General features: G+C 52.0%; 2 protein-coding genes and 1 non-coding gene across 7 annotated transcripts; all 3 read right to left on the minus strand.

Annotated features, from left to right (window-relative positions):
- Positions 1 to 5503, minus strand: RIT1 (Ras like without CAAX 1). Its single transcript, XM_044266530.1, has 6 exons — positions 5346 to 5503; positions 5060 to 5181; positions 4918 to 4974; positions 2516 to 2589; positions 1884 to 2075; positions 1 to 487 (listed from the first exon to the last, which is right to left on the minus strand). Exons 2-6 carry the CDS (start codon positions 5160 to 5162, stop codon positions 257 to 259), a joined length of 657 nt encoding a protein of 218 aa, XP_044122465.1. The 5' UTR covers positions 5163 to 5181; positions 5346 to 5503; the 3' UTR covers positions 1 to 256.
- Positions 5504 to 6308: 805 nt separating this feature from the next.
- Positions 6309 to 24479, minus strand: KHDC4 (KH domain containing 4, pre-mRNA splicing factor). Of its 5 annotated transcripts, none has more exons than XM_044266531.1 (14): positions 24123 to 24449; positions 23329 to 23545; positions 20138 to 20266; positions 19731 to 19810; positions 17945 to 17997; positions 17510 to 17673; positions 16540 to 16751; positions 15949 to 16009; positions 13291 to 13348; positions 12799 to 13052; positions 11039 to 11212; positions 10064 to 10176; positions 8582 to 8673; positions 6309 to 7605 (listed from the first exon to the last, which is right to left on the minus strand). In XM_044266531.1, exons 1-14 carry the CDS (start codon positions 24308 to 24310, stop codon positions 7406 to 7408), a joined length of 1995 nt encoding a protein of 664 aa, XP_044122466.1. In that variant the 5' UTR covers positions 24311 to 24449; the 3' UTR covers positions 6309 to 7405. The 5 variants fall into 5 exon arrangements, with proteins under 5 accessions (XP_044122466.1, XP_044122467.1, XP_044122468.1 ...); XM_044266532.1 differs by lacking the exon at positions 24123 to 24449 and adding an exon at positions 24004 to 24061; XM_044266533.1 differs by lacking the exon at positions 6309 to 7605 and having other exon boundaries at positions 10064 to 10148; positions 24123 to 24479.
- On the minus strand, positions 17098 to 17226 carry LOC122918942. The gene has a single exon (XR_006386722.1).
- Positions 24480 to 25522: the final 1043 nt, after the last annotated feature.

Genomic DNA, 25522 nt, shown 5'->3' on the forward strand with positions numbered 1-25522 from the left:
TCGGTAGATCAAATTCTAATGTGACAATTTACAAGTAGACAGTGCTCTGCTGGGTTAATAAATCAGAGTGAGCTAAAAGACAGTATTCTAAACACCACGTCGCTGGAAACTCCCACTGGGCATACCCCCTTTGCCAGTCACATTTAGAGGAACGGTCATGACAGGAGAAGGAGCGCGCACCAAGCTCACTCGTGCAGGCCACGGGGTCGCGCGGAGTAAACCGTGCGGTTCACAGGCGAACGTGCGCAACTTCCCTTCAAGTCACGGAGTCCTTCTTCTTCCGGAAGGGGGATTTCAGCCGCTTCCATACACTGGCTTTGGGTTTAGATTTTTTCTCCATGGCCAGCACTGCCTCCTTTTCTTTCCTGCGTATCTCCCGGACGAGGGCATGAAATACATCATCGATGTAGTAGCGGTACGCAGCGGACGTCTCAAAAAAGGGACAGCTGAATTCTCGGGCTAGAGCCAATCCTTCTTCCTTGGTGACCTTTAAAAAAGTAAACATGGGAAAATGTACGGTGGAAACCAGAGAAAATAATCACAACTGCCCCAAAAAGTGAAAAGCGAAGGGGCTATCTGAACACAGAGAGAGCTCCTCAACTCCGGAGGTGTCCGAGCAGAGTTCAAGTGGGAGGCTGAATCCAGCTTCCTTCTCCTCTCCCTAAAAGTGACTCTATTTCTAACCCATTTTAAGGATAACTTTTTTGGAGCGCCCGAGTGACTCAGTCATTAAGTGTCTCCCTTCGGCTCAGGTCATGATCCCAGCGTCCTGGGATCGAGTTCCGCACCAGGCTCCTGTTCATCAGGAAGTCTGCTTCTCCCTCACCGACTCCCCCTGCTTGTGCTCCCTCTCTCGCTGTCAAATAAATAAGTAAAATCTTTAAAAAATTATAAAATAAAACTTCCTGTTCCAGGAAGTACAGATAGGAAATATGTAATTTTTAATTTTCTTTTTCTTTTTCTTTTTTTTTTTTTTTAAAGATTTTATTTATTTATTTGACAGACAGAGATCACAAGTAGGCAGAGAGGCAGGCAGAGAGAGAGAGAGAGAGAGGAAAGCAGGCTCTCCACTCAGCAGAGAGCCCGATGCGGGACTCGATCTCAGGACCGTGGGATCATGACCTGAGCCGAAGGCAGCGGCTTAACCCACTGAGCCACCCAGGCGCCCCCAATTTTTAATTTTCTTAAACTCTAAAAGAAATCCAAAGTCGATATATTCAATTAGGGATACACCATTTCTCCTAAGTCTGAACCCTTTTTCTGACTTTTTGCTACCAAAAGCAGCCCAGCAATGAATGTTTTATATATGAATTCCTAGAGAGATTTTTCCAACAGGCATTAATTGAGAAGCACTGTGAACTTACCTATTGTCAAACTACTTCCAAAAAGTCTGTACCCACTCCACAGCTTCTACCAGTAGCAGGACCACCAGTGGCCCCGATATGGCTGTCCACCATTCCCTCAACTGTACACCAAACAGCCAGATTCTAAACACTGCTGCCACTCTGAAGAGTCTGGCTTCCTCTAGAATCCTCTACGATTTCTCTTACTCTCCCCTCCAGGGTGCCCGACGTCAGGGAGCACATCCACAATCATCATGCCACAACACGGATTCACTGACCAATCACTTTCTGAGGTTTTAGGAACTGAACGTTCCATGAGCATTTATGTAATATGAACTCCATTTGTTGTCTGATTACCTTCCTGTGGATTTTCTCCTGTAAACTGATTTCTAACATCCAGATTTTATCCAAGTTAATTGCAAATCAGTAGACTTAGAGAAATTTTTAAGGTTAGAAGTTAATTTCACATTTTTATTTTAAAGCAAAGGACTCTATATACAGTGAAATCTGAGACCACACACATTTCTGCTCTCTCCTCACCTGTCTTAGCTGCTTTAGGTCAGACTTGTTTCCTACCAGGACCACAGGGGTATCATCAGTGCGTCGAACTCTGTAGATAAGCTGCTTAAACTCCCGAACCTCATGAAAACTTCGACGATCGGTGATGGAGTAACAGATGATGAACCCTTCTCCTGCCCGCATATACTGATCCCGCATGGCTGTGAACTCTGCCTGCAGGAGAACAGGGTCATTAATGTAATGATGAAACCTAGAGCTGCACACAGCTTAGCTAGGGTTTCAGAGCAAAGAAGAGACATGTATCAATTACCTGCTATCCTGAGTCAGAGGGCATGAAAAATTAAGAAAGATGCACTGGTGATCTCTACGTAAGCCTCCCCCACCCCCAGTAGAGTGAAAACACCTTTTTCTTTTTTTAGAGATTTATTTATTTATTTATTTGACAGATAGAGACAAAGAGAGAAAGGGAGCACAAGCAGGGGGAGTGGGAGAGGAAGAAGCAGGCTTCCTGCCGAGCAGAAAGCCCGAAGCGGGGCTCGATCCCAGGACCCTAAGATCATGACCTGAGCCAAAGGCAGATGCTTAACCCACTGAGCCACCCAGGCGCCCTCAAATGAAAACACCTTTACACACAGCATTCGGAGATGTAATACCTGTCCAGCCGTATCCAAAATGTCCAAGTTGGCAGGCTCATCATCAATACGAATCCGGATTTTATAAGCATCTTCTACAGGAGGGAAGAAAGGTGTACTATAAACCCATGAACATAGGAATGTTCAATCTTTTATTTTTTCTTTTTTTGAGTAGTCTCTAAGCCCAACATGGGGCTTAAACTCAGGACCCCAAAATCAAGAGTCAATTGCTCTATCCACTAAGCCAGCCTGGCACCCTGTAACCTTATTTTAAAATTCATCTTATAGAGAAGTAAGTTACACACAAGTTCTTTGAATGCCCAGGTTTTCTCAGGAATCACACTCAATCCATTGGGATATGTACCCTGGGTCTTCAACGGAGGTGTTTTGTATTTTTCACCTAAGTGACAACATAAGTTTACTCACTCATAATTTAAATTTATAAGACTTTATCTATAATTCTGAGCTAAAAACAGATTCTTTTCTTTAAAGATTTTATTATTTGACAAAGAGAAGGACAGCGAGAGAGGGAACACAGCAGGGGGAGTGGGAGAGGGAACAGCAGGCTCCCCGCTGGGCAGGGTCCATGATGATCCCAGGTCCCTGAGATCATGACCTGAGCCAAAAACAGAGGCTTAAGCCACTGAGCCACCCAGGCACACCTGAAAAGAAATTTCTTTACGTGTATTATTATAATAACCTTGGAAGAAACAAGGACATTTTAAAAAAGAAAAAACCCACTGAATATTTCCATCACTCAAGTAATCATAGTTTACGCCCCAGTGCACGTCGATGATTTTTTCTTGAGCCCCTGCTCATGACTGTTCCTCAAAGATCAAGAGTCCACTAAACCAGCGTTTCTCAAACTGCGGGTCGGGAGCCGTTAGGATTAGTGAACTGTGGAGGAATTTAATGGGTTGCGACCGCATTAAAATAAATAAGCAGAAATCTGAAAGAACGAAAACGTAAGTGCGTACCACGAGAAGCGACATGAACACAGCTTCCTGACGCACAGTACCACGCATACCCTAGTACCACGCACACGCACTCGCACTCGCACGAGTACTGGCTACGATGCAGTTTCCCTTCTCAGGATTAGCAGCCAGTCGGCAACGAAGCCCCCTGAAGAAAAGGCCCTAAATGACAAGACCCCCTGACACGAGCCAGTGCGTCTTTGTGCAGCACTGAGCGCCGACCCGCTCCAGTGCCTGGCGGCTAATGAGAACTCAAGACACCGAAGTGTTTGCTGTTGAATCAGGTAAGAGTGTCGGAAGAGCAGCCGACTGGAGAGAAAATCACCTGATTAAGAAAATTAGCTCTTGGGACGCCTGGGTGGCTCAGTGGGTTAAGCAGCTGCCTTTGGCTCAAGTCATGATCCCAGTGTCCTGGGATCAAGTCCCACATTGGGCTCCTTGCTCGGCGGGGAGCCTGCTTCTCTCTCGGCCTCTGCCTGCCTCTCTGTCTGCCTGTGCTCGCTCTCTCCCCCTCTCTCTGACAAATAAATAAAATCTTTAAAAAAAAAAAAAAAAAAAGAAACGAAAAGAAAATTAGCTCTTTCAGAGAACACGTATGAGTTTTGTTTTAAAGAAAAGGAAAAAACACCTGTGGAGCTGTAAGTAAATCATCTGAAGTCCTAAACTGCGCTTCTTTCTAGAGCTCCCGACCCAGCCGGGATCCCAACGCGCACCGTGTCACGCAGCACCGCGCGGGCCCCGCGGACAGCAGAGCCGCAGAGGCCGGAGCCAGTGGAAACCCGCCCCGGAGAACCAGCACCGGGTCCCCGCGTCTGGCCGTGAAAGGCCCCGCCGGCTCCCCCCTCCCTCCACTTCCCTTCTTATCCCGGGATCTCACCCCTCGGAATCAAACCCGCTTCCTTACAGTCCAGGAAGAAAAGCGATGTCCTTAGTCTGCGTAGAAAATAGCAACTTTTGAAAAACCGCAAAACAAGGCTGTCGGTCCGGGAGGGGTGCGCCAGCGGCGGGGCGCCAAGTGCTACACGCGCCGCGGAGACCCCGCTCCGGAGGAACGTGCGGGCCTGAGCAGTGAGCGCGAGCTCCCGGGGGCAGCGGGCCGCGGGTCGGGGCCCGGCCGGCCGGACTTGTTCTTCTGCTTCCTTCTGTGGGAGCTCCAAGCCGCTGACTCATACTCCTGCGGCCCGAGACCCTCAGCGCGGTGACCGCAGGCGGCCCCGCGGCGGGCCGGACAGCCCGGGACCGCGACAGCCGGGACCCCAGCGCGGGAGGAGGCTCAGGAGAGGCGGCGGCGAGGACGGCGGCGGCCCGCCGCGCTCCGGGGGGAGACGCCCGCTCTCCGCGGCCGGGGAGAGGCCCCCCCGAGACGCTCCGGGCAGAGGCACCCCCCACGGGCGCGAGAACCGCCGCGCAGACGGGTCTCCGCAGGGGCCTCGGAGCCCGGGGACTTACCGATGGTGGGGTCGTGGTCTTCGGGGAAGCGGTGGCTGATGAACTGCATGGTCATGGCTTCGGGACAAGACACCACAGTTACACCGGGGCGCCCTCGGCCGGCGCGAGCTCCAGCCTCCCCCCGCGGGGCCGCGGCACCTACCGCTCTTCCCCACGCCGCCGGCGCCCAGCATCACCAGCTTGTACTCCCGGGAGAGGCCGGCGGGGCTGCCGCAGCCGCTGCCCGCGGGGCGCCCCGGCTCCATGGTCCCTCGGGACGCGCACCTGGGAGGGCAGAAGGACGCGCTGCGCCCGGGCCGCCCCCGCGCCCCGGATCCTCCCCGCGCCCCCGGCCCCGCCCGGCGCCCCCCCGCACGCACCCACGGCGCCCACGGGCCCTTCCCCAGCCCGCGCCCGGCCCGGCGGCCCCCGACCCGGCGCCGCCTCACCTTCCCCCGGGAGGTCGGGCCGGCGACCCCGCACAGCGCTCGCGGGGACGGCAGTTTCCAGAAGAAAAACAAAAGCGGCGAAACCACTCAGGGCTCCTCCTCAGACCAGGGCGCCGGCACAGAGGCCGGGAGGCGGCCCCTGGGGCCCCCGGGCCCTCCGCGCGCCCCCGCTCCCGCCCCCGCGCCGCGCGGACCCCCGGCTCGCCCACCCGCCCGCCCCACGCGAGGATCCGCCGGTGACCTGTGACCCCGCCCGCGGCCGGGGAAGATGGCGCCACCGCGGGGGGGCGGGGAAGCGTGACGCGCGACTGGCCCCGCCCCCGGGAATCCCGCCCCCTCGGGAGCCCGGCTCGCGGGCGTGCGCATGCGCGAGGGGAAGCGGGGCGGTCGGGTCCGCGCTCACTGGGATTGCGTGCGTTTGTCACAAAACCCGACATGGGAAGCCGGCAAATCCCCCCGAAATAGCGCGGACGCAGCTCCAGCCCCGGGGCTCCTAGGGGCCCCCGGAGCGCAGACCCCAGCCGCAGGCGGGACAGTCCACGCTGGCTCCGCCGCGGCAAGAGTGTGCTGCCCCCGGGAACGCAGCGCTCTCCGGCAGCCCCGGGGCGCACCCAGGGGCTTTCACCGAACCCGGCAGCAAGCGCGGCGCCCCGGTGCCGCACCGCTCTTCGGGCCGCGCTCGCAGGGGCCAGGAGGAGCTGGCCAGCTTCCGCCCAGCCGTCTGGGAGTGCTTCCCCGAGGGAGGTTGTTTAGGACGCGCGTGTCACCCCCCACGGACCGCGCTCGCAGGGGGGCAGTAACGTCCGGGGCGTCGGAAGGGCTTACTCTAGGAACTGCGTGCAAACTTGCCGACCCCCGGCTTCGTTTCCCCGCTGGGTCATACATAATCTTGTCACACTCATCTAGAGAGGTTTGTAAACCCCAGCATACGGGTGGGTTGTGCAAGAGAGAAGAGAAACCGCAGAGTATTTATACATTTATTTATAATGAAATTATGGTCTAAGTATTTACAACATATAGGAAACCAGAGAATATGTTTATACAAAGCCAGCCCGCAAAGGATTCAAATGTGCAAAAACTGACAGTTCGTATCCCAAACTACTCCTGGTTCAGCAGACTAGCTCCTCCTTTCACACATCAGTATTTGATACAAAAAAGTTCTTTTGGCAAAACCTGTAATGTCATGCCAAGAAAAAGGACAAGTTGCCATTTCGGTCACTAGGTCCACCATCCGTCCTATCGTGAGCAGTCAAATCTCTACTTTGGCTGCGACCAGTTCGGAGACAGACCACTGTTTTTCACTTCTGTGCTGAGTTCTGACCAGCTTTGGATCAAGCAGTTTTCTCGGACCCAGCTGAAGACACGGAGCTTATGAATAGGGCAATAAAAACTGCAATGACTTTCCGGGACTAGAGAGCCTGCGGGTGCCTGCTTTGCATCATCCCATTAAAAAGAGATAATGAAGGGGAAAACCCTCCATATTCCTACGCAGGATCCAGCTAAATCCAACAGCTTTAAATTAGTAAAACTGCATTTTCCAAAACAGAAAAGAATGCAAAAATCAAATAAGGATGAACTGTTCTTAGTTTTAAAGGTGCTGAAAGGGAAGGATGGACTGAAAATCATCTCCGCACTAATACACAGTAAGGCTTTGTTTGTAACCAGTTGTCAGCAAAATGGACCAAACAGTAGTAAATTACAAAGAAAACTTTCTTTTTGTCAGAATTGGGGTCATTCATGTGAAAGAGGCTGGACAGGTCAAAGGTACACTGGACTGACCCTGCTGGGACGCTCTGCTGGACAAGCACATTTCACCGACTGTTAAAAAGCTTCTGAGACAAGTTTGTGATTCTAAGTAAATTTTAAGATACTATGCCACTGCAGAAACAAGGATGTTTAGAAAAGAATGAGACCCCTTTAAGAAAGGGGACACTGCATCTCTAACTTCTGCAAAGGTCCATGATGGTTCCCAGTACAGGCCCCAGAGTCTTATTAAATCAAATGCATGCATTATTGCTAAAGAGAGTCACCGAGGGTCAAAGCTCTGTTCCGCTGTTTCCTTATGGGGCCATCCAGAATGGCATCTGCTGTTTAGCTCGTGGTTGCGATGAAGGGTACTGATACCCCAGACTCCAGCCCTGTGGAAAACTACTTGCATTTTTATGACCCCCGTGCTCCTCCTCTTCGTCAGACGAATCTGCAGCATACGCCACCAACCCGAAGCCCTTCTCTGCAGTTTTCATCTTCTTGACCGGATAATCTAGAATAGAGAAGAACAACCCCAACCCATCCCCCACCAAGACAGAAAAAAAAGATACCATAAATTCGTTAATAAAAAAAAGATGTTAATTGTAAGTGGTTAGTTGGACACCATTTTGAGGTCACAGGGTCAATGGTCACCCAAAAACGTTGAAGATCACACGAAAAACAGCACCAGCATCAGCAAATGTGAATCCACCAGAACCATGTAAGAAAACAGAGAAAGAAAACAGAAACACAAAATAATAAAAAAAAAAAAAAAAGGAAAAAAAAGAAAAAAGAAAAAAGAAAAAAAAGGAAAGTTAGCAAGTGAGTCTCTGGAGGCGGATACTTCACCTTTTAAAGAGTTAAAAGAAAAGAAGTTAAGAAAAGAAAATGTATTTTCTCCTGTTCGTTTTTATTAGGACTACAGGCAAAGAACGCAAGTGATCCCATATTCCTCTAAATTCTGGGTTACTAGGAGGCAACATTTTTTTCAACAGCCACAGGCTGACGATTCACAACCAAAAGCACTGTAAGGAGAGATGTAGCTCGGTCCCAATACAAAGAAAAATCAATCTTTTTTTAAAGTAGGCTCTACGCCCAACTCGGGGCTTGAGCTCAACTCCCAGAGGTCAAGAGTCGCACGCTCCACGGACTAAGCCAGCCAGGCGTCCGGAATCGCAACCCTTGAGTCTGTGTCCGATCACCCCCAGGGATGCAGACAGAGACAAAATCTGGAAATGACCTACCCATCGTTAGCATCTCCTAGGGCTGTCATGGTGCTATGTAAAAAATGTAACTTGACTAACTTTTCTAGACAAAATTTGAAAAGCCTGTGTAACTATATGCTGTCCTCCTAAAAAAAAGAAAAAGTATCTTCCTGAGCCTGTGGAATTTAGAAGTCAGAGTCGACGCCTGAATGCACATCAGGCTGGACGACTAGAACTTAGGAGTGGCCTCGGCAGCGCGCGCATCCCCAGCCGCACCCCACTCACCGTGGCCCCCTGCGCCAGCCCCGGACCCATTCCTGTCCTCAGACTCCGCTTTCATTCCAGTCACTGGGAAGGCTGGTGGAGGCATCAACTGCCTGTGAGAAAAGAAACCAGGACAGCCTTTCAGACAGATTCCGTGGGCTGCGCTCCTCTGGTGGACTGTCGGAGCCGCGCATGGCCACGGCCCCGAGGGGTCAGCAAGCTGTGAGCGCACAAGGTGTTAGCCAGGCCCGGCCCAAAGCAATGCACTGCTCAGACCAGTCCCGTCCAAGGAAAGAACAGCATGGGGGGCGGTTAAGCACCAGATGGTAGCTGGACCCCCGTTCAAGCACCTCAGTCCGTAATATTCTAGGATTCTTGTTTGTTTTTTTAAACATTTTATTTAAGACAGAGAAAGGGCGCCTGGGTGGCTCAGTGGGTTAAGCCGCTGCCTTCAGCTCAGGTCATGATCTCACGTTTCTGGGATCGAGTCCCGCATCGGGTCTCTGCTCAGCAGAGAGCCTGCTTCCCTCTCTCTCTCTCTGCCTGCCTCTCTGTCTACTTGTGATCTCTCTCTCTCTCTCTCTCTCTCTCTCTCTGTCAAATAAATAAATAAATAAATCTTTAAAAAAAAAAAAAAAAAAAAAGACATAGATAGAGAATACGAGCTGCAGCGGAGGTGTGGGGCAGGTGGGGAGAAATGCAGAGGGAGAGGGAGAGGCAGGTTTCCCGTTGAGCAGGGACCCCAATGTGGGGCTGGATCCCAGGACCCCAGGATTATGACCCGAGCTGAAGGCAGACACTCAACTGAGTGCCCCAGGCGCCCCAAAAGTCTAGGATTCTAAGTAGCAAACACAGCTTGGGTAAGACTTCAGTCACTGGGGCGCCTGGGTGGCTCAGTGGGTTAAGCCTCTGCCTTCGGCTCAGGTCATGATCTCAGGGTCCTGGGATCGAGGCCCACATCGGGCTCTCTGCTCAGCGGGGAGCCTGTTTCCTCCTCTCTCTCTGCCTGCTTGTGATCTCTCTGTCAAATAAATAAATGAAATCTAAAAAAAAAAAAGAAGAAGAAGAAGACTTCAGTCACGCTTAGGAACATGGCCACGCTGCAGACCGTGCAGCAGAGGAGGACGCCGGATACAAGCACAGAGTGACTCAAAGCCCAGGGTAAGGGCCTCGTGACTGTGAAGGGGGCAGCACCCTCTGTGAGTGCAGCGGTTATCAAAGAATAAGGGGGGGCAGTTTATTTAAGCTAAAGGACTGCATTACACTTTGATCGATGGATTACTTTTTTTTTTTTTTTTTAAAGTAGGTTCCACACCCAGCGTGTAGCCCAGTGCAGGGAGTGAACTCACTACCCCGAGATCAAGACCTGGGCTGAGATCAAAAGTATGACACTCAACCGCCAAGTCACCAGGCGCCCCTACGTTACAGATTTAAGAACACAGAAGCTCACGGCGACCGAGGACGCCTGGACAGAGTCACGCGGTCCCGCTCCAATGCACTCACCTGTCCCTCTCTCGCTCTTTGCCTGAGGAACTTGCCGGCTTCGATCCTGCACCTTCAATCTCATTCTGACTGGAGAAGCCTGTACCTAAATTAGTCATATGAATGGGTCCATGCTATGAGCAGAAAAATACAGCGGCATTAGCAAACCTACGACTGCGGCAGTGACTTCAGCTCCTCAACGTAACTGTCAAGTGCCTCGTCTTTCTGGCCAGTGGCGGTGAGCTCACTCCCCAGCCCTCTGGGACCTGGACTAAGCACAGCTGGAGGAGACCTGGTCTCTCCCCGGAGCGGCTGCTCATGCTGTGCGGGTCTGTGTCCAACTCTCCTCTCATAAACTAGAGTAACGCGCCACAGTCTGTTTCAAAGAATACTTCAAGGGCTCTGGCCAAAAGTAAAGGTGCTTCTCCTGATAAAATAAAATGGCACCAACACTATACATTTATTTATGTTAAAACTTCACACTGAAACAGCATTTTAAAAATCTCTTTACTGGAATGACCACTTGTATGACGTGTGTGCAGAGAACCACTGCATCTCCGCCCACCTTCAGTCGCCCGGTGGGGACGGGAAGAAGCTACTGCTCTCCTTCGTAGAGCAACAATAAACTGAGAGCCCAGGTTCAAGTACAAACCACGTACCAGGAGAGTCAGAACCACCTGCGGCCATCAGGAGCGCCGCACGGATAAGAGCAAGCGTGGAATTCTACGGCCCTCCTTCTAGGCCCGAGTCACAGACCCTCCGCCTCTCTCCCCTTGGAGCGGTTATTTCCTTCTATTGCTTCAAAGACCAACCCACCCAAAGGGAGTCACTCTTGATTTAAACTAATCCCCCAAGGGGAAAAAACCTAATCTAAGAGGATTCCAGCAAACAGAAATCCAGTACTGGGACGATGCCTCATACAGATGTGAACTTCTCTTTCTTTCAAGGGAGAATACAGTACGATAAGATGAGGAAAATAAGGGTATTTTATTTAACCTGGTATCCAAGAAGTCCAGACTCTCGTTCATCTGGCAGCTCCTCTGTGAATCGCCTCTTCTGCGCCTGGGGCTGAGCTGGGAGTGGGGGCGGGGGCGGGGGCGGGGGCTGGGGGCCCGCAGGCAAGGCAGTTTTGACAGGAGCAGCAGGAATGAAAGGCCCACTCATCGGACTCTGGGACCAAAACAAACCAAGGGGGAAAAAGGTGTGAGAATGTCCAGCCATAATAAGGAAAACAAAATCACAACAGACTTTAATGATCCAAATGTCCTAGAAATCCTGTCTCTCTGGTCCTCAGCTGCCCTCTGGGATCGTCTGCTGACGGGACAGCCTGGCCTCCCCACCTCCATGGAAATGCGACACTGACAATCTCTCCAGTGCTTTGAACTCTCAGGAAAAACCTGCTGTGCCCTTGGGCTACTAGGGGCAAACATGACCAACAAATAAAAATTCCAGCCACTCACTCAGTCCAGAAGTTATCAAGCAGAACATTCTCCAACTCAGACCCCTTAATCAATGTGATTAGCTCTTTCTGCATTAAAAAGGCTGCTAACGCTTATGGCAAAGGTGAGTTCACTGCCGCTTCTAGAGAGAATTGTTACAGCAACAGAGAGTCTATCCAACGTTTAAAAGATTGTTCCAGAAAGGAGTAATAAGGACTGATCCAGGACGCATCGGAGAAAACAGGCACCTCTCAGAGGACTGCTCTCATGAAACGAACGGCTAATACCTGCTGAAGCCTGGGTCATCTCACTGAACCCCTGCAACCTCTCAGAGATCACTACGCCCATTTTCTAGAAGGGAACCAAAGCCTGGATAGGCCAAGTCACATCCCAGGATTACACAGCTCAATCGCAGGAAAGCACAAAGAACCCATGCAGCCTATGTCTAAAGCCCAACCCTAAGGGCGGGCTCAGTCACACTCCTTTTCTGGTTACTAAGCAACGTGGCTGAAAGCTGGAGGCCCACGGCTCCGCCAAGCGCAGCAGGCAAGTAGTCAGGACCAGGGGTCCCAGCCAGAGTTTAGGGAAGCCTTCTGCTGTTTCAACCTGGGCAGCCCCCTCCGGTGCTCACAGCCCACCAGGGAGGGCCGGGGCCACGGTTTAAGGCCACAAGCTCCCCCGGCCCGGATATACGGCGAGAGGCCCGAGGAGAAGGGCCCGCCACCCATGCGCCCGCGTGTGCCCGCTCGCTTCTCCCCTGCCCCAGAGCAGGGCCGCAGGCCATCCACCTGGATGAGCTGGAACCACCAGCCCCTCAAGGTCCAGTTTTGCGCGTGGCCTGAGAACTACACGACATTCAAAACCCTTCAGCTGGCAAAGTGCACGGATCTCTCGGCCCCACACTCCTGCACGGGGGCGTCTGTCTGGAAGACTAGCGGCTCTGCTGCCGTCACGGGGAGGCGCGCGGGCCGTTCGCCAGCACCGGCCCGTGGCGCGTGCCCCGCCGGGGGCGCCAGCGTTCTCAGAGCCCGGCCACGGGCAGAGCCCGCGAGGCCCACCACCCCTAACCCGCCGGCCGCACGGCCCCGCAGAGGAAGCTTCCTGACTCCTCTTCTAAACCGCCGTCAGGTGGGAAGGCCCGTGACACGCATCCAGAGACCCGGGCTGCACCCGCACCCCCGCGCGCGGGGCACAGAGTACCTCCCGTCGCACAGAACCAACCCACTCTCTCCTCCTGAAGGACACCGCCACCTCCACACCTCTCCCCGGGCCACCTCTCCTGAGGTCAGTGGACGCGGTTCGCGCCCGGCGGCCTACCTGGCCAGCGCCAGCGGGGGGCTGGACTTGCGTTATCGGGTATTGTGTTGGCACAGGGGGGACTCCCGTAGGTAATGCTGGCAAGACTCCAGGTGCCAGAGAGACCGCTGGTGGCACTATGCTTGGGACTCCGTAGGGAGGCTGAACCGGCTGCTGAGGAGGGGGAACAACAGGGTAACCAGACTGATAGCCATTGGATGGATAATATGGTGGCTGAGGAGGGACACTACTTAGAGCAGAGGGTTGTGTATAGCCTGAGGGGGAAGAAAAAAAGTGTTTAATCAGCTGCAGCAAAATGAGACATTTTAGCTGAATATTAACCTACTCTCTAGGGAAGAAAAACACTGAGGGACAAATGGCTTCCCAAATTACTGTAAGCTGAAGGGAACACTATCAGTGCCCCAGCACGGGCCAGCCTTAAACATCCTATTCTGTACGTAAACACCACTAACAAACTACCTCTTTTGCTGAAACACTTTGAGACATACACACCTGGTAAGGGCACAGCAGTATTAATCTGATTCACAAATCTAGAGTATTCAGCATGAACCTGCAAGAGAAGGGAAAGCGAATTCATATGGGACGGTCCCAATTCACAGAGTACTCGCGAGGGTCGATGAGACAACTCCAGAACCAAAGTAGCTAGTTTCACTGTAGCACAGTTTCACTGATTAGGGACCCCTGGGTGGCTCAATGGGTTAAAGCCTCTGCCTTCGGCTCAGGTCATGATTCTGGGCCCTGGAATCGAGCCCCACATCGGGCTCCCTGCTCGGCGGGGAGCCTGCTTCCCCCTCTCCAGCTCCCCTGTGCTTGTGGTCCCTCTCTCGCTGTCTCTGTCATAAATAAAATCTTTTAATAAAAAAATCAATAACAAAACTATTTCTACTGATTAGAAAAGAAAAAAATTTCCATTGACATTTCAACCAAATTTAGACTTGTTTAAGCTAAGTTTTGATAAGGCACGGGGTGCCTGGCCGGCTCAGTCGGTGGAGCATAGGACTCTTGAGCTCAGGCTTGTGAGTTCAAGTCCCACACTGGTACAGAGATCACTTAAAAATAAAATCTTAGGGGCGCCTGGGTGGCTCAGTGGGTTAAGCCTCTGCCTTCGGCTCAGGTCATGATCCCAGGGTCCTGGGATCGAGTCCCGCATCGGGCTCTCTGCTCAGCGGGGAGCCTGCTTCTTCCCTCTCTCTCTGCCTGCCTCTCTGCCTACTTGTGATCTCTGTCTGTCAAATAAATAAATAAAATCTTTAAAAAAATAGTAAAAATAAAAAAATAAAACAAATAATCTTTTAAAAATGGTAATAATAAAATAAAATAAAATCTTAAAAAAAAAATCCATCAGGGGCGCCTGGGTGGCTCAGTCATGAAGCATCTGCCTTCGGCTCGGTTTCTGATCCCACGGTGCTAGGATTGGGCCCCACATCGGTCTCCCTGCTCAGGAGAAAGCCTGTTTCTCCCTCTGACCCTTCCCGCCTCATGCTCTCTCTCATTCTCTCAAATAAAATCCTAAAAAAAAATCCATCAACCAACGAGCGCCTAGGTGCCCCAGTCGGCTGAGTATCCACCTCCTGCCTTCAGCTCAGGCTGCAGTCTCAGGGTCGTGGGATTGAGCCCTGCACTAGGCTCAAGCTCAGCACAGAGCCTGCTTGAGACTCTCCCTCTGCCCCTCCCTCCCTCTCTAAAAATAACAAAATTTTAAAAATTAAAAAATCAATTGGGGCAGCCTGGGTGGTTCCATCAGTTATATGTCTGCTTTCGGCTCAGGTCAAGATCCCAGGATCCCGGGATTGAGTCCCGCGTGAAGCTCCTCGCTCAGCAGCGAGACCGCTGCTCCTGTTCACGCACACGCACATCTCTCTCTGACAAAATCTTTTAAAAATTCAATACATCAATTAATTTTAATAAGGCACACCCTGTAAATTATTAAGCCAGGACTTGGCAATCAGGAGGACGGACACCAGGAGCTTCCTAAGTCGGCAAACTGGATTCAGTTCTGAGGCACAGAATCATCCAGAGCCAGAAAGAAAGTTAGGAAAATCCTAAGTTGTCAGTATACCTACTGTGAACTCATTCGTTCTTTTATTTACTGGACTTGTCCTCGGAGAGCTCAGGGCTCAACGGGTTAGTGCAGCCCCGTCCAGCTGCTCGTTATGAAACTGCCCCGAGTCAGTAAATTCATGTGGCAACGGGGACAGGGGACGGCCAGGGACACGCCCTGGTGCAGGGACAGCAGAGCAGCTACTTCCCGAAAGCAAACGACACAGCGTCCCGAAAGGGCGCCCTTAAGATACCAAATAACAAAGACCGAACACGTGCAACCGCCACTGCTGACTTCCTCCAGGGGCTCTGCCCACGGCCCCATTGGTTTCACTTTCGGTTACTAGATTACAGGGTAGAAAGAACACACGGTCAAATCCACAATGAGCCCGAAGGCTCTGCTGACCGGTCGTAAACTATTCTAGCTCTACCCTTACTAACAAGCAGAATTTGGAACTCCCACCGGTAAGCAACTTGGCCAAGACTGAAAGCACTGTTTAGTAACCCACACCATGTGATTTTATATGCTGTGTCGCGGGTTTCAAAATTCCACACCGAAACAGTCCGTAAAGGAGAAATGCATGCCAGCCAGGACCCCGACCGGGGAAGTCTGTCTTCCTTACGAGAACTGAGGTGCCAGAATGGTGAACCGCTTCCAAAACCCCCGTCCGCCCGGAACCTCAGAACATGACCGTACCTGGAGACCAGGTCTTTGCAGACGCAGGGCGTTAGCATGAAGTCATGTGGGCTCATGGGGGCCCTAAATGCAAGGACTGCGACCCTTTAGGGGACAGACAGACAAGGAGACACAGGAGTAGGCCAGGAGACAACAGGGCAGAGAATGCAGCTCTGCTGACATGGGGAAAGAGCGCAGAGGCCGGCGTGCCTGGAGAGCCATGGAACATTCTCCCTCACGGCATTCGTTCAGAAGGAACCAATCCTGCCCACGCTTTGATTCTCAATGTCTGTCTGGCTTCCTGAATAGTGAGAGAATAACTCCCTGGTGTTTTTTAAGTCCCCCAGCGTGTGGGCCTTTGGTATGGGAGGGCAGCCGAGACCCAGCCCCGCAGAGCAGTGCTCCTCCGCGCGTCGGGCGCAGGCATCACTCACTGTTTGCAAGAGGTTCTCACAGAGCTTCTTGGCGGCAGCCAGGCCTTCTGGTTTGGGGTGACTGCAAAGAAGATCCGAGAAGTCAAACACAAGGAAAGGATACTGAATGCTGATTCCACTTTGCATGCTGCTCACCAACAATACCCTCAACCTAGCACCAAAGTAAGCTGCTCAAAATCACGACCTCATGACTCTTAAACCCTTTAACCTATAACTGCTATCATGAGGACAAATACTGTATTGGTCTGAGATACAGGTACTAAAAAACATTTAACAGTCACTAGAACAGCCCTAAAATGCGTTAATGTCACCAAAGGTTTAAATGAAGACGACGTTAGGCTCATGGACGCTCATTTCAGGGTCACAGCTCCGTATAACACCCAAGAACCTGAACACTAAAGGAGACGATCCCGCCTCCTAATTCAACAGTTCTTCCTGCGGACACGACGGAGCAGTCACTGCCCAGCACTGGCCCCAAGTCCTCAGGTTACTGTTAATTAAACCTATTTTCTTCCTCCCACGGCATCGCTCCTACCCGGGCAGAGCGGCGGACGCGTGTTCACACACAAGTGCCCACAGCACCACACGTACCTAATGTAAATGTACATCGGTTCGAAAGCTTCCCGGCCGGATGCTGGCTCGATGCAGCCCGAGCCTTTCCCTCTGAGGAAGACTTTGGCGCCCGTTTCAATCTGAATGTGCTGCAGATAGGAGCAGCCTGGACCTTCCACTTTCTCCTTGACGTTGAAGGTGGGCACGGCGTGCTCCAGACCCACAAATAACTTGTCTTGAACGTAATGCATCTACAGGACAGAACAGCTCAGATGAAACACACAGCACACATGAAGTCCTAATCATGAAAATCATTTTGCAGAAAACTTGACTAGTCCAGATACTTCGAATCCCTGCCAGAACAGGGATCCCCTGGAATTTCCCCCATGAGCCCACAGAAACCAACTTATAAAGTAGCTTCATCTGGAGGAGCACTACGCGGGCTACGTACCTACCTAGAACAGTAACCCCTTCCTCCATTCAGCAAAATCTACTGAACAGGTGCAGAGCAAAGACTCACTACTAAGCGCACCCAAGGCCGCTGACGGCTCTAAGTCAGCGGGAACCCAGAGCACAGTCTTCTGGGAAGCGAGAGAGGCATGTCGGGTCGTCCAGTCAGCCCCGTGGTGAGCTCCACCGAGGGCTGCTCTCTCCCACCCTATGTTCTAGGAGGATCGTATCAGCAGAGTCTTACTTCACCAGACTCCGCCTTCTTAGTCCTCCAGCGGCCGTCACCGGGACAGACACGTAAGCAAACCTCTACCTTCCAAATGTACGCTGCGGGGACGCCTGGATCTATCGATGCCCCTTCTAGAATATATCAAAGTAAACAGATGCGTGTTCCGACATTCACTGCATCACAGAACACGACATGGTCCCTTAACAGGATGCGTCAGCCGGTCAGCCTCAGGCTGGACGTCACGACATTCCTTCACACTTTCCGTATTATTTGGCACGCGTCACCTCTACAGAAATGACAAAGCTGCTCCGAGCTCTCCACCGAACATACCCCTGACTGGAAGGGAGGCTTCTGGCTGACGGCTGGAGATAACTGGGCAACGGGCGCCGGCTGGTGGTACACAGTGACTGTCGCACCATTGAACGTTGGACTCGTCCCCGTGGCAGCTTTGACCACCCCGTTGGTGATAATCTCTTTGATTCGGTTTACGGCTCCTACGGAGAAAGTGAAATACGATACAGAGGAATAAATGAACCGACTAGAACCCACAGACGAGCCCAGGCCAATCCGCAACCACCCCTGTACCAACCCACGCTGCAGGACACCCCGACACACGGTCCTCGGCCTCTCAACTCCCCCAGCACACGCACGAGCGGTTCGTACATGAGTCACGACAGCCGCCCGCAACCTTCTGCCAAGTTACTCTATACCGCCCTGTGCTTTGTCCTTCACAGAAAGGGGGATGTGAACCAAACCGTTACTTACTGTCCACTAATTCCCGTGTCTGGCCCTGAACATGAAGGTATAACGGACGATCCCTACAAAGAGAAACACAAAATGATGATCCCACACCGCGCACAAGCAAAGGAACCAAACGGGTCACCAAATCCAGTCTGTAATGTTTACAGTTTCCAAATAAGTAAATGGGACTACATACAAGAAAATGGATGTTAACCAATGTCTAGGAACGTAGTTTTACAGCTAATAAGCTTTTCTGGTTGCTTCACGTTAACTCGTCTACACACGGATCAAATCTGTTTTTTTTTTTTTTTTTAAAGATTTTATTCATCTATTTGATGGACAGAAATCACAAGCAGACAGAAAGGCACACAGAGAGAGAGGAAGGGAAGCAGGCTCCCCGCCGAGCAGAGAGCCTGACGTGGGGCTCGATCCCAGAACCCTGGGATCATGACCTGAGCCAAAGGCAGAGGCTTTAACCCACTGAGACACCCAGGCGCCCCGGATCAAATCTGTTCTTACGGGCTCATGCACACTGGCAAGTAGTTAACGGAAACAACCCGATATCTGAGAACAGAAGTCCTTCTTGTTGGTTGTTTAACAGGGAGGAGCAGTTGTGCTCCAAATTAAAGGGGCAAAGTGACAGCAGCCTGTGGACCACGTCTGTGAAGCCCACAACCCAGGGGACTCTAGATTTGTAATGTAAAGTGGCTTAGATTCCAATCTGGATTATAATAATGAAGATCATCAAAAACCATACAGTTAATATAAAGCTGTAGGTAAAATAATAGTAGTATTTAAAGACAAAAAAGTTCAAAACAGCAAATAGTACACATACGGAATTGAAGTATGTTCCTGGTTTCAGGTGGGGACCAAGTTTTTTTTGTTTTGTTTTGTTTTTTAAGATTTTATTTATTTGACAGAGAAATAGAGAGTACAAGTAAGCAGAGAGGCAGGCAGAGAAAGAGAGGGAGAAGCAGGCTCCCCGCCAGGCAGGGAACTCAATGAGGTGCTCGATCCCACAACCCTGGGATTACGACCCGAGCCGAAGGCAGCCGCTCAACTGACTGAGCCACCCAAGTGTCCTGTCTCAGGTGGGGACCAAATTTTGCCTAATTATATTTAGTTTAAGCCAATGTGGAAAATGTCACAGTACCTGACAACCTGCCCTCAAAACCGAGTCATGGGAAGGATTTAACCTTGGGGGCAAAATCTGTCAGCCGAAAACCTCACAGCCGTCAGAAAGGCAACGAGCTGTCTAATGAAAGGAGATTTTTTTGTTTTTGTTTTTTTAAAGATTTTATTTATCTGACAGACAGATCACAAGTAGGCAGAGAGGCAGGCAGAGAGAGGAGGAGGAAGCAGGCTCCCTGCCTGAGATCATGACCTGAGCCGAAGGCAGAGGCTTTAACCCAGTGAGCCACCCAGGCGCCCCAGGACGTGTTTTTTAAATGGGAGATTACAACAAAGTACAGACTTTTTTGTTGGGGGAAATAATCCCATACAAAAGTTTGGAAGCATAAACATTAAAAGTAGCAATTATCTCATTTTATACTTTTCCGTAATTTATCTCCTCCAATAAAACGTCACCTATGAAATAAAAAAAATCCAAAGAGCAACAGGAAGGCAAACAGCGGCCGCCATCCCTTATGCGTGTTGGGAGACATCCCAAATTCTACTACACAGCGTGTGTATACACACACACCGAGCTACTAACCCACTGTCTGCGCGGATCTCCTACGAACAAAAAATATGAAACTAACGTGAGCTACGTGTCCGAACTTTCCCTAAAGCAGACGATGCGCATACACACCCTGGTCCCACTTTGGCCTTCTCCTCAGCGGTCATGAATCTCCCTCGAGTTGACACAGCGGCCCCACTAAGTCGGCTGATCTGAAAGGGAAACATTCTATCAACAAGAAGACTTGGCAATGGGCCTATTTCAAGGACGCCCCCCGACTCGTTCGTTACACCACCAGCGAGGAATGAGTTCCCTCCCGCACCCAAAACCTCAACAACATGGTTTCTTGCTCAGCGGACCCGAAGCCCACCCACACCTGTTTCTCTACCTTCCCTGAGAAGTTCCTCTGCAGTTAACTAAACCCAATCCTGACTCTGGAGAGCATGACCCAAACCCACCCGTGAACATCGGACTCCGGTCTGTCTGCTTTCCCCACCGCGGCCGCCAGCCACTTCCCCCCAGGGCCCATGTGCGCCCACCTCGTCCTGAGTCTGCCCTCGAGTCAGCAGGTTCCGGCATGTGAGAGGCACATCGTTGATTTCGACCTCAGCTACCACCAGGTCATCCTTGCTTTTACTGCTGGGGGGGCCTTTGCCAGCAGCCTGAAGCTACACAACAGAGAAACTCTGTAAGACGGAAGAAGGCTCCGCAAGCGCCCCTCCCCAGGACCCACCCCCAGCACCTTCCTGCTCCCTTCCCGAGCCTCCACGCACACCTGGAAATACTCCTTGTCATTCACCGAAGACGAAATCACAAGTGAGCAAAACCTAAGCGGACGTCAAGTTCTGTCAGTTTTCTCGAAGGCAATCATCAGATTTCTCTGGGAACTTGGCCACGTGTGTTTCTATGACCGCATAACCCCAGAAACCCTACGGACCAGAAGCTGCCATCTCCGCGAGGAAAATTAAAAGACTGCGTGCAGTCCGCCACAGGGCAGCGTCCAGGGCACGGTGCGGAGTCCTGCAACCCACGCGCCTCGTCCGGGCAGCGGGACGCGGCCTTCGTGCCGACACTGCGGCGGCGACGTACCCCGTGCAACCGGCCCCGTCCTCTCACAACGATCTGGAAGACCCGCCAGTTTCTCTAACGGACAACCCATTACTCTAATAACGAAGAACCAAGAGAATGAATGAAATGCCAAGCAAAATCCTGAAATCTGATCCGGTTTCTCTCAATTTGATCTACGGACAACTCCAGATACCGGATCGGAGTTATCTGAACAAATGTTCATCCCAAGACGGCCTTCCGCAGCCCTTTGAGACCTTGGACCAATATTTGGCGAAGCTGCTCAAAGGAGATAAAATCCAGTTTCCTTCTTAATGTATTAGATACATTTTTAAGAGAGATTTATTTATTTATTTTAGAGAGAAGGAGAGAGACTCTCAAGCAGACCACACCCAGCTTGGCACCCAACACAGGGCTTGATCTCACGGCCGCAAGACAAGGCCTGGAGCCAAAATTAAGAACCAGATGCTGGAAAGACTGAGCCACGAGGCGCCTCAAACTACGCGACTCCACAGCGTCTCGGCTTTGTTCAGCCCCTGCTCAGTCCTGGCCGTCATCAAAGGTGCTTATCAGTGCCACCTCACGGGACTCCCTGTGGTGACACAGGTGTTCGCCACCTGCCCGGGAGAAACGGGGCGACAGCCCCATGTCCAAAGGCTGTGACAAGGAGCTGAATTTTGAATTTTAATTCAAATTTTATTTATTTACTTATTTTAAAGGCTTTTTATTTATTTATTCGACAGACAAAGATAACAAGTAGGCAGAGAGGCAGGCAAGGGTAGGGGTGGGGGGGAGGCAGGCCCCCTGCTAAGCAGAGAGCCTGATGCAGGACTCGATCTCAGGACCCTGAGATCATGAGCTGGGCCAAAGGCAGAGGCTTAACCCACTGAGCCACCTAGGTGCCCCCAAATTTTAATTTAAATAGCTACATGTGGCTAGTGACTACTGTCATGGACCACACAGGTGTGTGTCACCAACCCTCAGAAGAGGAAACTGAGGCCCCACGACGTATCTAAGCCACACAGCCAGTAACTGAGGACCCTCGGCTTCAAGTCCACGTATTCTGGTTCTAAATCCATGCTCCCTCCTGCTGCGCTCAACTGCTTCTCAGAGGAAACACGTGAATAAGTGACAGACATCAGTGTTAAGATGTTAACATTCAAGCAGCACTCCACCTCAGTGCGCCGGCACTATTTCCCTGCAGAACCCAGAAATGCACAGTTCGCTCAGTCTTTGCAAATGATAACAATACAATGAATAATGAACTTCCAATTCACTAGAAGTTCCCCGCGATTCTGCACAACTTGGGTATTTAAATATCCAGATAGACAATGGCCGTTCCGTGGCTATTCCACACGTACACTGGATGACTAACAAAAAATCATCATCCCCCACCCTAGCTATACCAATGTCCTTGACAAGTAAAAACTGTCCATGTTCAAGGTGAACAACTGTCGTTTGGATATAATCGCCACAAACATGCTAATTAACACATTCATCACCCGAACTGCATTTTCAAACACAGAACCCATCTCTTCACTGGAGGGCAATTTTTAATTGAAGCCCAAAGAGCTTTTTTCAAATGAGAATTATAATGCAATGAGCTGCCTTAGAACACACTGAATTCTCCAACGGAAGAGGCTTTCCAGCAAAAGCTGAACCCCGACTGTCAGAAATGACTCTGAAGTCATACATGTGCATTACTGAACGTACACAATTTACGCTCAGGAGCTGCATTTCTCTCTGTAAACTGGAGACAGTAATCCATCCCGTCACACTGCTGCAGAGTCTGTCTTGAGGGCAACGCGTGCACTCCGGCAACACAAACAGCCACAACACTCATTACTCTATAGGAGGACTCTTGTCCCCTATGGCAGCATAAATTGAAGACTTCAAAGTTCAGATCCATCCTAGTCTGAAATGTTAATTATACCAAAAATTCTGTAAAATGACCAAATAATTTCCTCAATTTCTGTGAGAACAGCAAAACCACCAACATATCAATTACTCATTTCATTTCACATTCAATTACACTATAGGCAGTCACTGAAAACCTCTAGAGTCTGGAGAACTTTGTATGTATGCATTTACTTTTAGTATAGCTGACTAGAGACATTTTTTTTTAAATTTTATTTATTTATTTCACAGAGATCACAAGTAGACAAAGATCACAAGAGACCGGCAGAGAGAGAGGGGAAAGCAGGCTCCCCGCCGAGCAGAGAGCCTGATGTGGGGCTTGATCCCAGGACCCCGAGACCATGACCTGACCCGAAGGCAGAGGCTTTAACCCACTGAGCCACCCAGGCTCCCCAAACTACATTTTAAAGCTTCCTTGATTTACATGAAGGTCTCTTTTGACCTCAGTGAAAATGCACGTGTATTGAAAAACATGTTACACTGTCCCTTTACATTACGTCGATAGAAAGTGAGCTGAATTAAGTGAACAAAGACAAAATCAAGTATCTAGCCCATAAATGTAACCAAACCAACCAAAATTGCCTGGAAAAAGCAAATGACAAAACGTCATGTGAGGCATTCTAAAACTAAGTGATTTTGAAATTACCACGAGGCTGTTTTCTCCTTAACACAAATAACTGTGTGATTACAGGGTTACAAAGTAACCCTACTGAAGTGGGCCTTAGCAGAGCCCCTCCGGCCTCCCTACCTTCTCAGCAGCGTTCTGGGCCGGCTTCAGCTTCCCCTTGGCCATGAGCATGGCATTGATCTTGGCGGCCACAGCAGCAGCAGCATCCAAGGCGCCAGAGGGAGCGGCCGCGGAGCCCCCAGGGCTTCCCCCACTGCTGGGAACCTCCCCCCCTGGGGCCGACGGTGGGAGGAAGAGGAGAGGGGCCGGAGCGGGTTGGTCCCATTTGCTGCGGCGCCTACAATAGAGAAAGGAAAACATCAGGCCCCGATGACGGCTCCCTTGCTCCGCTTCGGCACCCCGCCTCCCCGACGCGGCCTTCACAGCCCCGAGTCTCCGACCGAGATTCAGATCCCCATCTCGACCGCGACAGTCGCGGCAGGTCCGCTCACGGCTCTCGGCCCTTTTCCGCTCCGCGCTCCTTCCCCGACCCTCCCTTCCGTCCCACACGCCCGCGGCTTCCTCTGCCTCTCGGCCGGGCCTTCCCGAGGTCCCTGCTTCCCTCCTGCCCCCGGTCCCCGCCGGCCTTTCTCGGGAGCCCCAGGGCCTGCTCACCACCCTTCTCCCCGAAAGCCCGGCCCTCCGGCGCGCACACTGCCCAGTGGAGCGCCCCCCGCCCGGACGCAGCTCCCGGAGGCCCCCCCGCCTCTCCTCCGCCCCCGGCGCGCTGCGATGCCGCCGCCCGCGAAGCTTTACCCGCCGGCCCCGGGATGTGTCGCGCTCCCCGCGGACATGGCGACCGGCTCTGCTCCACCACCCGCCAACTACCCCGCTACCACCTTCCCGTCACTTCCGCCCCCAACGCCCTCACGCACAGCCCCTTCCGGTCGTAAGGAGACGCTGTTCCGGTGAAAGCGTCGCTTCCAATTGGACTCCTGTTGATTTCCAGGCCGCCGGCGTCATCGGAGACGGGTAGGGCCCGACCTTCCTGCGCGCGCCCTGCCCTTGAGAAAGATGGCTGCCGAAGCGCGCGTCCTGGCGGGATCGGGGCGAGCAGGCCCATGTTTGTTGTGGGCACGGCGGTCGCCGGCCAGACAATGCGCAGGAGTCCGGGAGTCGAACGGGTTTCTCCCCGAGTGCGGCCACGACCTCCGGCCGGGAGCGAGCCTTCCGCCACTCTGGCCCGCCTCACGTCTCCGTTACCTGTTTAGGAAAAGGCCAGTGGCACGTCCCAAAGGCCACGTGAAGACTTTCTCTGGTTCTACGTCTGCGCGCCAGCCACTGCTTTCAGAGCAGGGACGAGGGGGCGCCGCGAGGGGGCGCCGGCGCCCGGGCGGGAGAGCGGAGGGAGGGCGGGGCTCGGGGTGGAACGCGGCCGGCGGAGGGGCGGGGAGGGGCGGGGAGGGGAGGGGAAGGGGAGGGGCGGGCTCGGGGTGGACGGCGGACGGCGGAGGGGCGGGGAGGGGAGGGGAGGAGAGGGGAAGGGCAGGGGGGGGAAGGGGAGGGGCGGGCTCGGGGTGGACGGCGGTCGGCGGAGGGGAGGGCCGGCCCTGGTGCTTCGCCCGGTGGAGCCCTGGAGTGGATGGTGGTCGCTGCGCACGACCGTGTTGGGGGGTCTTGGACTGCAGAGAGACTCGGCTGGACGGATAGCTTGCAGTGCTATTTTTCTCTTCTTTTTAAAAAAAGATTTTATTTATTTATTTGTCGGAGAGAGAGAGAAAGGGCGTAAGCAGGGGGAGCAGCAGGCAGAGGGCGAGGGAGAAGCAGGCTCCCCACTGCAGGGAGCCGGACGTGGGGCTCGATCCTAGGACTCTGGGATCCCGACCACAGCCCACCAAGCCACCCCAGGCGTCCCAGTGCTGTTTTTCAAAGGAGTTTACATCCTGGTGAGATTCATAGAATGCAGATTCATTTGAAACCCAAATTCCTGTTTTCCCTTCAGCATTTAATAAATGTTCTTTCCAGGGCGCCTGGGAGGCTCAGTTAGTTAAGCAACTGCCCTCAGCTCAGGTCATGATCCCAGAGTCTCGGAATCGGGTCCTGCACCGGGCTCCCAGCTCCGCAGAGAGTCTGCTGCTCCTCTGACCTTCTCCCATCTCATGTTCTCTCTCTCTCTGATAAATAAATAAAATCTTTTTTTAAAAAAAGTCCTTTCAGTACAAACAGCACCTTTAGCATATAGGAAATTTTATTTAAACAATTTTAAGTTTTTTCATTCTTTTGCATTGATGTATTTATTCTTTTGCTCAGGATCTTATTGAATAATTGTATGTTT

Source organism: Neovison vison, chromosome 10 (genome assembly GCF_020171115.1).
Source record: "Neovison vison isolate M4711 chromosome 10, ASM_NN_V1, whole genome shotgun sequence".
Taxonomy (NCBI): Eukaryota; Metazoa; Chordata; class Mammalia; order Carnivora; family Mustelidae; genus Neogale; species Neogale vison.